The sequence below is a fragment of the Macaca mulatta genome, chromosome 7 (genome assembly GCF_049350105.2).
Source record: "Macaca mulatta isolate MMU2019108-1 chromosome 7, T2T-MMU8v2.0, whole genome shotgun sequence".
Taxonomy (NCBI): domain Eukaryota; kingdom Metazoa; phylum Chordata; class Mammalia; order Primates; family Cercopithecidae; genus Macaca; species Macaca mulatta.
Genome location: NC_133412.1, coordinates 125,854,189 through 125,866,593, shown reverse-complemented (window position 1 = coordinate 125,866,593; position 12,405 = coordinate 125,854,189). Strand labels below are relative to the sequence as shown.

The 12,405-nt window shown below is 42.2% G+C and overlaps 1 protein-coding gene across 1 annotated transcript in view; it reads right to left on the bottom strand.

The window, feature by feature from the left end:
- STYX (serine/threonine/tyrosine interacting protein) overlaps positions 1-12,097 on the bottom strand; it is a 51,873-nt gene extending 39,776 nt beyond the window's left edge. The window contains exon 1 of the mRNA XM_015143699.3: positions 11,733-12,097. Within this exon, the coding sequence (XP_014999185.3) occupies positions 11,733-11,789 (57 nt within the window). The 5' untranslated portion in view covers positions 11,790-12,097. The remainder of the gene's footprint in view (positions 1-11,732) is intronic.
- Between the last annotated feature and the right edge of the window lie 308 nt (positions 12,098-12,405).

Sequence of the window (12,405 nt, the reverse complement as noted above, 5' to 3'; positions counted from 1 at the left end):
AGCTGGAACTCCCAAAGGCAACATCCTCAGTGAAAGATAAACTAGGGAAGGAAAAAAACCCAAAAATTCAACTCATCCCATAGAAGTGAGTACTCTTGTCTTTCCTAGCTTTGGCTCTGGGTAGGTATTGGTAGTGGTGGAGTGGGGTCTTCCTAATCACAATCTGGCATCCACTCAAGTTTGGGGTTAGAATTCAATTACTTTTGTGAGGCCAAGTGAGAATTTAATGTAAGTGGTTCTGGGTAGATTGCATCCTGGATTCCTGGAAGAAGCAAATACATACTCTCTAGAAAAACACACCTTAAACCTAGATCAGAAATAATTCACACAGATAAAGTCCCAACAAGCTCACAATCAGAAACTAATTTAAAAACAGGAAGTGAGCCACCATAGGAAGCGGAAACAACTGAGTTACACTTACAAAACTGCATATATTATAAGCAATAATGAAAAGTATAAAAAATTTAAAGAAATTAGGTATCAAAATATGACCAAAGACTAAGAAAATGATTTTTAAAAACACAGAATATGTAGAAATAAGAAGTATAATTGAAACTAAAAATCAGTGAGTAGGCCAGGTTCCGTGGCCTATGCCTGTAAATTACCCAGCACTTTGGGAGACTGAGGTAGGCGGATCACTTGAGCCCAGCTTGGGCAACATAATGAAACTCTGTCTCTATTAAAAATATAAAAATTAGCCAGGCATGGAGGTAGCACGCCTGTAGTCCCAGCTACTTGGGAGGCTGAGGCAGGAGAGCTGCTTGAATCTGGGAGGTGGAAGTTGCAGTGAGCCGAGATTGCACCACTGTACTCCAGCCTGGGTGACAGAGTGAGACTCCGTCACACACACACACACACACACACACACACACACACACACACATACATACACGAAACTCAAAAATAAAATCAAAAGATATCATTACATACCATTAGAATGGTTAAAGTTAAAAAGACTGACAACCCCAAATGCTGGTGATGATGTGGAGCAACTGGGACTCTCATACATTGCTGGTGGGAATGTAAAATGAAATGTTAAACATACACCTACCCTATTATAATATCCAGCCATTCCACTCCTAGGCTTTACATACATATGTATATATATACACACACACACACATATATATAAAAACATATACCCACACAAAGACTTCTACATGAATATTTATAGCAGCTTTATTTATTGTAGTCTCTAAGAACTCAAATGTCTATGGTCTCTTCATACAATGGAATAGTACTCAGGGATAAAAGTCTACGGAGTACTCATAAACACAACAACATGGATGAATTTCATTGACATTATGTTCAGTGAAGAAAGCCACACACAAAAGAGTCCATTTGCATGATTCCATTTGTATCAAGTTCAAGAGCAAGGAAAACTAATCTATGTTGATAGAAATCAGATTACTGGTTGCCTGTTGTGGAATGGGAGAGGAAATGCCTGGAAGTAGATGTAACCTTCTATGCTAATAGAATATTCCTGTATTTTGATGGGGTAGATTACACTAGTGTATGTTTATCAAAACTCAATGAATTGTACACTTATTATTTGTACATTATACTACATAAATTTCACTTTTATTAAAAAAAATCATCTAGACAAAAGACAGATTACATACAAAGGAAGGACAATCAGATGGATATTGACTTCTCAATTGCATGAAAGAAGCCAGAGGACAAGAATAATTCATTCAAAGTGGCAGGACAAAAATAACTGTTAATTAAGAATATATGCTCAGAAAAATATCTTTCAAGAAAAAAAGTTAAGATGTTCTTTGAAGAAAGGATACTATCATTGTCTATGTTAGTCATAGAGAACCTAAGTAACTTGATTTTGGGTCCAGATAGTCTGAATCCAGAATTCATTCTCTTAATCAATACACTACACAGTCTTTCAATGTAAGAATGAACTTTACGGCAAACATATAGTTACAATTAAACAAATATTGGCTGTATAAAATAATGATTAAGTTATGGATATTAACATAATAGAAATAAAGCATGTAATTTCTAAGCCAGCAATAAGGGAAACATAATTGTTTACTAGATTTTTTTTTTTTTTTTTGAGACAGAGTCTTGCTCTGTCACCCAGGCTGGAGTGCAGTGCAGTGGCACGATCTTGGCTCACTGCAACCTCTGCCTCTGGGGTTCAAGCAATTCCCCGCCTCACCCTCCTGAGTAGCTGGGATTACAAGCGCCCGGGTAATTTTTGTGTTTTTAGTAGAGATGGGGTTTCATCATCTTGGCCATGCTGGTCTTGAACTCCTGACCTCATGGTCCACCTGCCTCGGCCTCCCAAAGTGCTGGGATTACAGGCGTGAGCCACCGCGCCCAGCTCAGATTCTTTAACTTACTAATGTGTTATGGTAATCTTTTTATACATAAGTCTTTTTGCCAGGTATGGTATCTTACACCTGTAATCCCAGCCCTTTGGAAGGCTGGGGCAGGAGGATGGCTTGATCCCAGGAGTTCAAAACCAGCCTGGGCAACATAGGGAGATCTCATCTCTACAAAAATTTAAAAATTAGCCAGGTGCAGTGGTGGTGCATGACTGAGGTCCTAGCTACTTGGGAGGCTGAGGCAGGAAGATCACTTGGGCTTGGGAGGTTGAGGCTGCAGTAAGTCACGATGGTGCCACTGCACTCCAGCCTGGGCAACAGAGACAGACCCTATCTCAAGGGGGAAAAAAAAAAAAAAAGGAAATGAAACAAGGAAAAAGAAAAGAGTTTTTAAAGACTTTAGGCCAAAGACTCTTTTTAGTGATGGTACTCCTAATGATAAGCACAGTGCCTGACACAGAATAAGCACAAACTAGATGCATTTCAGAGATCTACTGCACTAAATGCTATTGACTTTGTTTTTCTTTTTAAAAGATTCCTAAGTAGTCTAACAGCCAGCCTTATCTTCCTGAAGCAACTTGTCAGAGCTGTGAAAAAGAAGAAAATCAATTAAAGAAAGGTATACTTTTGATTTATCTGAAGTGAAATCACTAAATTTTGTATAATTAAAGAAAAAAAAACAGGGTAACACATATCAAGGAATAGTGTACATATATTCTGGGAAATACTTGTGTAAGGGAGGGAAGACTTTCCCTCTACCGACAGGATTCAGTAACAGTGTATTAAATAAACTAAATGGAGAAAAGGTATATAAATTTATTATGCGTATGGGAGTATCACAGGAAAAAAAGTGTACAAAAAAAAAGTGGTATTTTTAAAAAGTGTATACCAAAAAAAAAAAGCCAGTGATATTTAAAACCAGTCTATGAAATAAACTAAAAGGAGAAAAGGAAAAGGTATAGAAATTTATTATGTACATGGGGTATCACAGGAAAGAAAAGTGTATACCAAAAAAAAAAAAAAAAAAAAAACAGTGATATTTAGGAGCCTATATATCCTTTCTATAGGATGGGGGTAGGGGTATATAGGCAATTTCGTATCACCACCAATGATCTATTTTAAGCTACTATAATTCTGGAGAAAGGCAAATGGGCCCTCAGAATAATAACAGATGATACTTTGTGACAGTTTGGGTGTGGTGCTGACTTTTACTCTCCTCTCCAGTGATAAGAGTTAATCTTCCCTGGTTGATGAAACTCCCTAGGAGCAAACTGAGCTTCTTTTGGATGATCTGTCCTTAGGTAGATAATAGGAGTTCAGAGAAAGGCTTTCTCCCCATTTGCTACTTTGCAAGTGTTTCCAACTTAAAGTAATCAATCTACCAAGGTGTCATATTTTGCAGTGGCATTTCCTCAACACTTTCATTTGGCAACACGCCAAAAGACACTCAAAACTACTGAAGTATCAATTTTATCAAAAAATTTCTTTAGGGAGAAACAGTACTTTCACTGGTTACTAATTTAAACAATTTTTATATTAAAACAAACAGGTACATATGGGGTAGAATGCAAAATTTACCTGAACCTTTTAGCAAAACAAGAGGCTTCAAATAAATTTTGAGCTTTCCATAAGGTTATATGTAATACAACATGAAAGATTCTCTTGATATATATACAAGGAAGATATTATAAGAGGGAAAAGCAAGCTGTATACTAGGAGGGAATGAAAATATTCCTAGTCACAGGACAGATAAGCCTTCTTCAGAGAACATAAGTAATTACTGCAATAGGTATGGATCCATTGAAACCTAGAAAGCTTTCTCTCACAGAAAAGTTCATTTGGAACTATTCCTGGTGTTATTATCAGATGCTGATCTCAGAATCCACCTTCTTCGCTGCCCTAACCCAGATTACTACCTACAGAACAAACCTTAAACCTGCCTGTCGGCCAGGCACTGTGGCTCACGTCTGTAATCCCAGCACTTTGGGAGGCCGAGGCGGGCAGATCACGGGATCAGGAGATCGAGACCATCCTGGCTAACTCGGTGACACCCCGTCTCTACTAAAAATACAAAAAATTAGCTGGGCATGGTGGTGGGCGCCTGTAGTCCCAGCTACTAGGGAGGCTGAGGCAGGAGAATGGCGTGAACCCGGGAGGCAGAGCTTGCAGTTAGCCGAAATCTTGCCACTGCACTCCAGCCTGGGCGACAGAAAAAAAAAGAGTCTCTCTTTCTTGAGACTCTCTGTCTCAAGAAAAAAAAAAAACACAAAAACAAACAAACAAAAAAACCCTGCCTGTCTATGGATCCTACTAATCAAGATTTTAAGTCTGAATGCTCATAGTCTTCTTCTACCACATATCCATCTGTCTGAACACGTGTCTAATAACCAAGTCTTACCACTATCACACTTAATTCTTAATCTCAGCCTACCCACACTACTCCTGAAATCTATCATTTTAGAAACCGTGGTATTAATGGAAGCATCTTCGTATCACCACCAATGATCTATTTTAAGCTACTATTGTAATTAATTAGTACAATCAATTCCCCAAACCTTATGAGTAGCCAAGCACTTCAACCACATTTACCAAACCAAGGCAAGCCAGATAAACCAAAATAACCCTCTATTGTGAAACACACCATGATTCTGAGAGAAATTAATTCACAAGTGAAAATCTTTCAATCAACATGCGCTAAAAGGTACCACATGTTAAAACATCCTTCTGAGTTATCTTCTTCCTTCCCATAAAAATGATCTATGAAACTGCATTTGGATAGGAAAAAAAGTTACAAAAATGTCCAAAGACCCTCAAATAAACACATCAGTGAAGGATATAGACTGTAACCATTAGATAAAATAAAAAATTCTTATATGGATTGAAATATGAAATATGAACTTTTACAAATACAGTAGTCCCCCTTTATCCACAGGTGATATGTTCACATGTTTGAGGATAGTGCCGAATCCTATATACACAATACTAAAATAGAATACAAATTTTACATAGGCTGGAGGTGAAAAAAATCATCAGAATACTAGACTTACACCGGGACATTCCACAAAACAGAAAAGTTAGTATTGCAGTTTCTCTGCTACAAAAAATAGGTAAACCCCTCCAAAGTCCTTTTCCTTTAATTCCCACACCAAGCTTGATCTTTGCTTAAACCAAAGGAGAAAACAAAATGTTTCACTCAAATAAAAAGAGAGGGTGGGCAGGGACTGCAGGGGCAGAAGAGCACTCGAGTAAGATATTTTCTAAACCAGCAATTTTTAAACCTGACTGCACATTAGAACCATCTAGCTTCATTCAGACAAATTAAACTGTAATAGGTGCTGGTAAGGTCCAGGCATCAGTATTTTTAAAAAATTCCTTACTCTACAGTAAGGAAGGGTTAAAAAGCACCATTCTAAATAAAGGAGCTAGAAAAGGAATCCTCAGCCAGGTATGTTAAGTAATTCCTATCTTTGATCCTGTACTATGGGATCCACAAGAAAAATGGAAAGAGAAACATGGAAAGTTGCCAAACTGCAATGTAAATAAATATTTCATTTTCTATCAGAAGAGAAGATAAAACATTAACTTTTAAATTATAAAACCTACTGCCCCAGCTACAATCAATTTGCTTAAAAAATGGTACTATCAGCTGCTCCTTCTTCCTAATATCTAAGTTCTCTTATGAAAGGTTCAGTCTAAATGGAAAATAGACAATGACCAAAAATTGTAAGTGTTACAAAGGTAAGTATTACTAAAGTACCAAGTGCTATAGTACCTGGGGAAGTGAACCAGTCTAGGGGATGAAGAAAGGAGTTGGAGCAACTAGCAAACAGGAAAAGCTTTTCTGAAGAAATGTTGCCTAAAGTGGGATTTAACCCAAGGGTAAGCAGTTAATTAGGTGAGGGTAAGGAAGGTACTGGAGCCAAGGCAGGGGAAAACAGCGAACATAAAGGTGGGGGGGGGGAAGGGAATTAAAGCATTCCAGGAACTGAGAAAAGATAAATATGGCTAGGGCTTACACAGAAGGGAGCAAGAGTAGTAGCTCATAATGAGGTTAGAGAGGTATGCAGATGCCAAACCATACAGGACCTTGGAAATAATGTCAAGGGTTTAAACTTCATCTTCAAAACAATGGAAAATCATGAAAAAGTTTTAAACAAAAAAAGTAACAATCTTTCTGCAAACTAAATTTTTGTTAGCACTGTCCTATACAAAGAATACCAGTATTTCAAGAAACATGAAAATAATATTCTTGTAGAGGTGACAGAATCATCAAGCTATCACAGCTTGATCACATTAACATTAAAAGCATTCACTGAACTCTCTGCTTGAATTCCATTGTTATTAAATTTGGTTTATAATTTGGCTTTCCAGGTAGTGCTCCCTATGTCAAAGAAATAATGCTGGCTGATCACTCTAACTACTTAAGACCATTTGACACTTTGCATTATCTCACTGGAGATTAGAAAATTAACAGCATTTATTAGTCAGTTTATTATGAAAAACTATACGCTCCTATTTAATAGTTTATTTATGTGGCCTCTATGTATACTTTTATCAGCCCCGAAAGTACCCTCTACCTGTGGAAATGTTCCTATGGTTTTGGTGGGAGGGCTACGAACAACAAACTTCACTCCTCTAGTCAAGGAATTAGGGATATGACCTAGATTGGGCCCCTCGTATCTGCCCTTTCCTGGCTACAGTGACTGATCCAAAGTGTGGGAACATGACCTAAATGAGGCCATTCCTCTAGATTTCAAATACAGAAGCTGGAAGTGCTCAGTTTTATTCCTCAATAACCAAACTCATAAGGTGTGACCCCAGAGCAGCTGATGGCCAAGTTTCACATCTTGGAGAAGCCGGAAAGAAAGCAGAGACTCTGAGAGAAAGTAGAGGTAAGAACTCATGAGAGGCAAAGGCAGTTCTGATGCTTTATAATACCTGGGTCTAGTCAAATCCTTGAAACTAGCTGCACCACTACCTTTCTGGATTTAACTACCTTTTGTTTTTTTGTTTTTTTTTTTTGAGATGTCTTCCACACTGGAGTGCAGTTGCGAGATCCTGACTAACTGCAAACTCCGCCTCCCGGGTTCACACCATTCTCCTGCCTCAGCCTCTGGAGTAGCTGGGACTACAGGCACCTGCCACCACGCCCGGCCAATTTTTATTTATTTATTTATTTATTTATTTTTTTTTAGTAGAGACGGGGTTTCACCATGTTAGCCAGGATGGTCTTGATCTTCTGACCTCGTGATCTGCCCGCCTCTGCCTCCCAAAGTGCTGGGATTACAGGCGTGAGCCTGGCCGCATTTAATTACTTCTTTTTCTTGCTTAAGTTCGTTTTTGTTGCTTGCAACCAAAAGATACCAAACATGCAATATTATGAAATATGGAATGAATTGGCTTTCAGCAGACAATACTTGCATCATTATCCACTAGCTTTAAGCATTACCTCTGTCCCTGTGATGCAATATGAAATACATGATCTTTCTCTCCAGTTCCTGTCATAGTCCTCCTAAAACTCTCGGAATTTTCTAATAGGAGTGTCTTTGGTTACTTATGAGCCACTATTTATGATCAAACCTGATTATGCTAATGAAGTGATTTAGGGTGGGGCCAGTCACCAGAAAGACCATGTGACTAGAGGGTTGCACTCTCAGCCTCACACACACACACCTCTATGGGAGGGGCTGGAGATGAAGTTCTATAAAAACCGTTGATAAGATTTGTTGAGCTTCTGGATGGAAACACTGGAGGTGCTAGTGAGGCAAGTAGGAGGCAGGGAATCTAAGGCTGTTTCACTCTGACTTCCCAGAACTAAATTGAAAGGAAAACCCTAACTTTCCACGCCTAAGTAACAAAAGGACCAGAGGCTACTCCTGTTGCAACCACCCCCCACCTTTTCTGCACAGTAGATGGAAAATCGGCTGTCCTCTACAAATCAAGACTGATTGCCGGTGGAATCTTCGTTTGCAACTTTGTAACTTCACTCTAGCCACTGAATGGTTGCTGTCCACAACGAAGCCGACTGACGGGAGGTGGGGGGTTTGGCAACCAATCAGGCCAACTGCAAGCCATCTCTTCATTTACATGAGGTGAGCTTGGAGTGGCCAATGGGAAACTTCTAGGGGGTATTTGGACCCAAGAACATTCTGTAAAGCGTGGGGCTGCTAGGGCGGCTGCCACACTGTGGCGTGTACTTTTGTTTTCAATAAATCCCTGCTTTTGTTCTTTTGTTGCTTCATTCTGTCTTTGCTTTGCTGGGAGTTTTGTCCAATTCTTTGTTCAAAACGCCAAGCACCTGGACAACTTGCAATCACGGCTCTTCACTGGTGATACTGGGGATGGTGTTGTGCCCCTTCCCCCATACCTTGCCCTATTCATCTCTTCCTTCTGTCTGTTCACTGGATCTTTTGTAATATCCTTTATAATAAACCCGTAAATGTACTTCCTTGAGTCCTGTAAACCACTCTAGCAAGTTAACTGAACCAAGGAGGGAGTAACGGGAACCCTGATTTCCAGTCAGTCAGGAGTGTATAGGTGACAACCTACTACTTGTGGTTACCATCTGAGGTTGGGGGCACCCTTGTGGGACTGAGCCATTAACCTGTGGGATCTGACTAACTTCAGGTACATACGTGACAGAACTGAATTATGGGACATTCAGTTCATGCCTGCTGGAAAACTGCTTGGTATGGAAAAATCCCCACACATCTGGCAGCACAGAAAAAGAGTATGTTTTCAACAGTCCCACACAGAAAAGACAGGTATATTCCCACCAAGAATTTATCAGTTTTGCAGGAATAAGGCATACATAATGATATATACAGTACCAGATTAAATGCAAAGTCTGGGAAATTTTTAAACTAGAATTTTTAAGATTAGGGCAGGGAAGAATTGAAGTGTATTAAAAAGAACAATAAATTAGGAGGCCAAGGTCCTCCTGGTGTTTTGTGCTACTGTGTTGTTAATTTGGCACATCACTTATTTTCAGTAAGGTACAATTTCTTCACCTGGAATGTGGGACTCCTCTACATTATTTGTAAGGTTGCTTGCAGTTAAGTGCTGAAATTACTGTATCATTTTGAGGATATAAAAGTATACTCCTTCACGGTAGCTGAAGCCTGTAATCCCAGCCCTTTGGGAGGCTGAGGTAGGCGGATCACTTGAGGTCAGGTGTCTGAGACTAGTATGGCCAACATGGTGAAACCTCGTCTCTACTAAAAATACAAAAATTAAACGGGCGTGGTGGCGGGCACCTGTAATCCCAGCTACTCAGGGAGCTGAGGCAGGAGAATCTTTTGAACCCGGGAGGCGGAGGTTGCAGTGAGCGGAAATCGCGCCACTGCATTCCAGCCTAGGCAACAAGAGCGAAACTCCGTCTCAATAAATAAATAAATAAACAAACAAATAAATAAAAGCATACTCTTCATTCACATTATTGCATGTTAAGTATAAATTCATTTTTATAACTAGCCTAAATATGACCTCTTTTTTTCTTATTTAAGAGTATAATTGGCCGGGCACGGTGGCTCACGCCTGTAATCCCAGCACTTTGGGAGGCCAAGGCGGGCGGATCACAAGGTCAGGAGTTTGAGACCATCCTGGCCAACACGGCGAAACCCCGTCTCTACTAAAAATACAAAAAAAATTAGCCAGGCGTGGTAGCGGGTGCCTGTAGTCCCAGCTACTCGGGAGGCTGAGGCAGGAGAATTGCTTGCTTGAACCAGGACCCGAGGGGGAGGCTGCAGTGGGCTGAGATAGCGCCATTGCACTCCAGCCTGGGGCAACAAGAGTGAAAACTCTGTCTCAAAAAAAGAAAAAAATAAAAAAAATAAAAAAAAATAAAGAGTATAGTTTTGGGCCAGGTGCGGTGGCTCACACCTGTAATCCTAACACTTTGGGAGGACAAGGCGGGAGGATCTTGAGGCCAAGAGTTCAAGACCAGCCTAAGGAACAACCCTATCGCTACAAAAAAATAAAATAAAAATAAGCCAGGTGTGGTTCCAGCTACTCGAGAGGCTGAGGTCAAAGGATGGCTTGGGCATGGGAGTTCGAGACTGCAGTGAACTGAGATCGCACCACTGCACTCCATTTTGCAATGGTGATACCCAGTCACAAAGTCTCTACTCTTAAAACAAATGTAATTGTCAAGCATCAATACCACAAGAGCGCCCTCCAAACAAAAATGTGAACCTAGGCCGGGCGCGGTGGCTCACACCTGCAATCCCAGCACTTTGGGAAACCGAGGCGGGCGGATCACAAGGTACAGAGATCGAGACCGCCCTGGCCAAAATGGTGAAACCCGTCTCCCCTAAAAATACAAAAATTAGCTGGGCGTGGTGGAGCGCGCCTGTAGTTCCAGCTACTCGGGAGGCTGAGGCAAGAGAATCGCTTGAACCCGGAAGGCAGAGGTTGCAGTGAACCGACATCGCACCACATAGCACTCCAGCCTGGTGACAGAGCAAGACTCCGTCTCAAGAAAAAAAAGAACCTCAAATGAAGATACTCAATAGAATAAATATTCGGAATAAACTGAATGGTCTCCTAAAAATAGGGCTTCATTTTTCCCAACTACTTTAAAGGTATTTTTAACTAGCGATGTTACATTTTCTTTCTTAATCCTACTAAAGCATAGCTGAGTATCTTCGTCTTGTTAATTTAGCCTCCAGAAAATTCTAATTTAGTAGTCTGCAATGCCGTTAAACGTTAAACTAGCAACAGATGAAAAATAAAATCCGAATAGAAACAGCAGGCAGGGATGTAAGGTGGAGTAAAAATAGCCACGAATTAGAAACCAGGAGAAAAGGTATATAGAATTTTACTTTCAATATTAATTTTCCTCCAAAGGTCGAGATTTCTGATTAAGAGTTATCAGATTCAGATGAGCTAGCTTTGAGACACTTTATTGTGCGGGTCATAGCTTTGTCTAAAAATAAAAAACTTTGGGAAACTTTTCGAAGGCGCGCTTCCAAACTTCAGGCGCCGAGTCTACTCCGCATGTGGGGCCATGTGTCCCACAAGTGAATCGTTTACACCACAGACATTCCTCAAAAGGAGATTAAAACCAACTTCGCTTTCAAGTTACTTTGACAATAAAAGAGGAACCTTACTCCAGGTCAGTCCTGGATGCCAACCAAGCCTAGGGACTCAGGGATTGCTTTTCCTCTTCTCAAATGTAAGTACACCAAACGCTGTCCCTCCGCGGGGTCTGGAAAGGACGAGAAACTCAGTCGGGATTGGAACCGACTGCTCGGCCTCAGAGGTCCCGGGACGCCCTCAGGAGGCAGGGCGCCCGCGCAGGTGGGGGCTAAGACGGTTGGGGACTGGGATCGCCCCTCGGCCGGAGCCACAGGGAGAGGCCTGTGCATGGCAGCCACGGGGCCGACTCACCTCTGCGTCTTCCTTGCACTGTGGAAGGGAAGGGAACTCCAGCTTCATGTCCTCCATGGTGCTGGCCCGCGGGCTGGTGGGTGGGGTGGGAGAGTGTTACACAGCCGGCCGACCCTTGGGCTGGCTGCGGCGGCGGAAGGAAGGAGGGCCGGCGGAGCGGAGGGCTCACAGGCGGGCGGCGGGCTTAAACTAACACACGCAGACTAGAGGGTCCCAGTGACTCCAGCGGCGGCGGCGGCGAAGACGGATAAGAGGAGGGTCGGGCGTTTTACACCCGGCCGCCATGCCGCTGCCGTCTCCCTCCCCTAAAGTCTCCGCAACCCTCAGGCCGCCCAGGATCCAGCACGGGTACCAGCCCGACAACCGTCTCGCTGCCTCCCTCCCGCCCCCTCCACCCGCGCCGCCTCAGCCAATCCCAGCCCACGTTCGCCTTCTGCCCGCCCTCCGCCGCCGCCAGGTGTCAGCGCGCCACCACCCCTGCTCCGCCCCTTCGCTAGAGCGCAGACGCCGGGGGGTGGGGGAGCGGAGCCTCGGTTGCTGCTAGGCCACAGCTCACCCGGCGTGGAGGAGGCGGGGCTGCGGTGGGACAGGACGAGTGAAGGTCCTGGGAAAGGCAGTGGGGCGGTCCGAGCCAGCTCCGCCCTTTCCAGACAGGACGTAGAGCCCTTCTTTA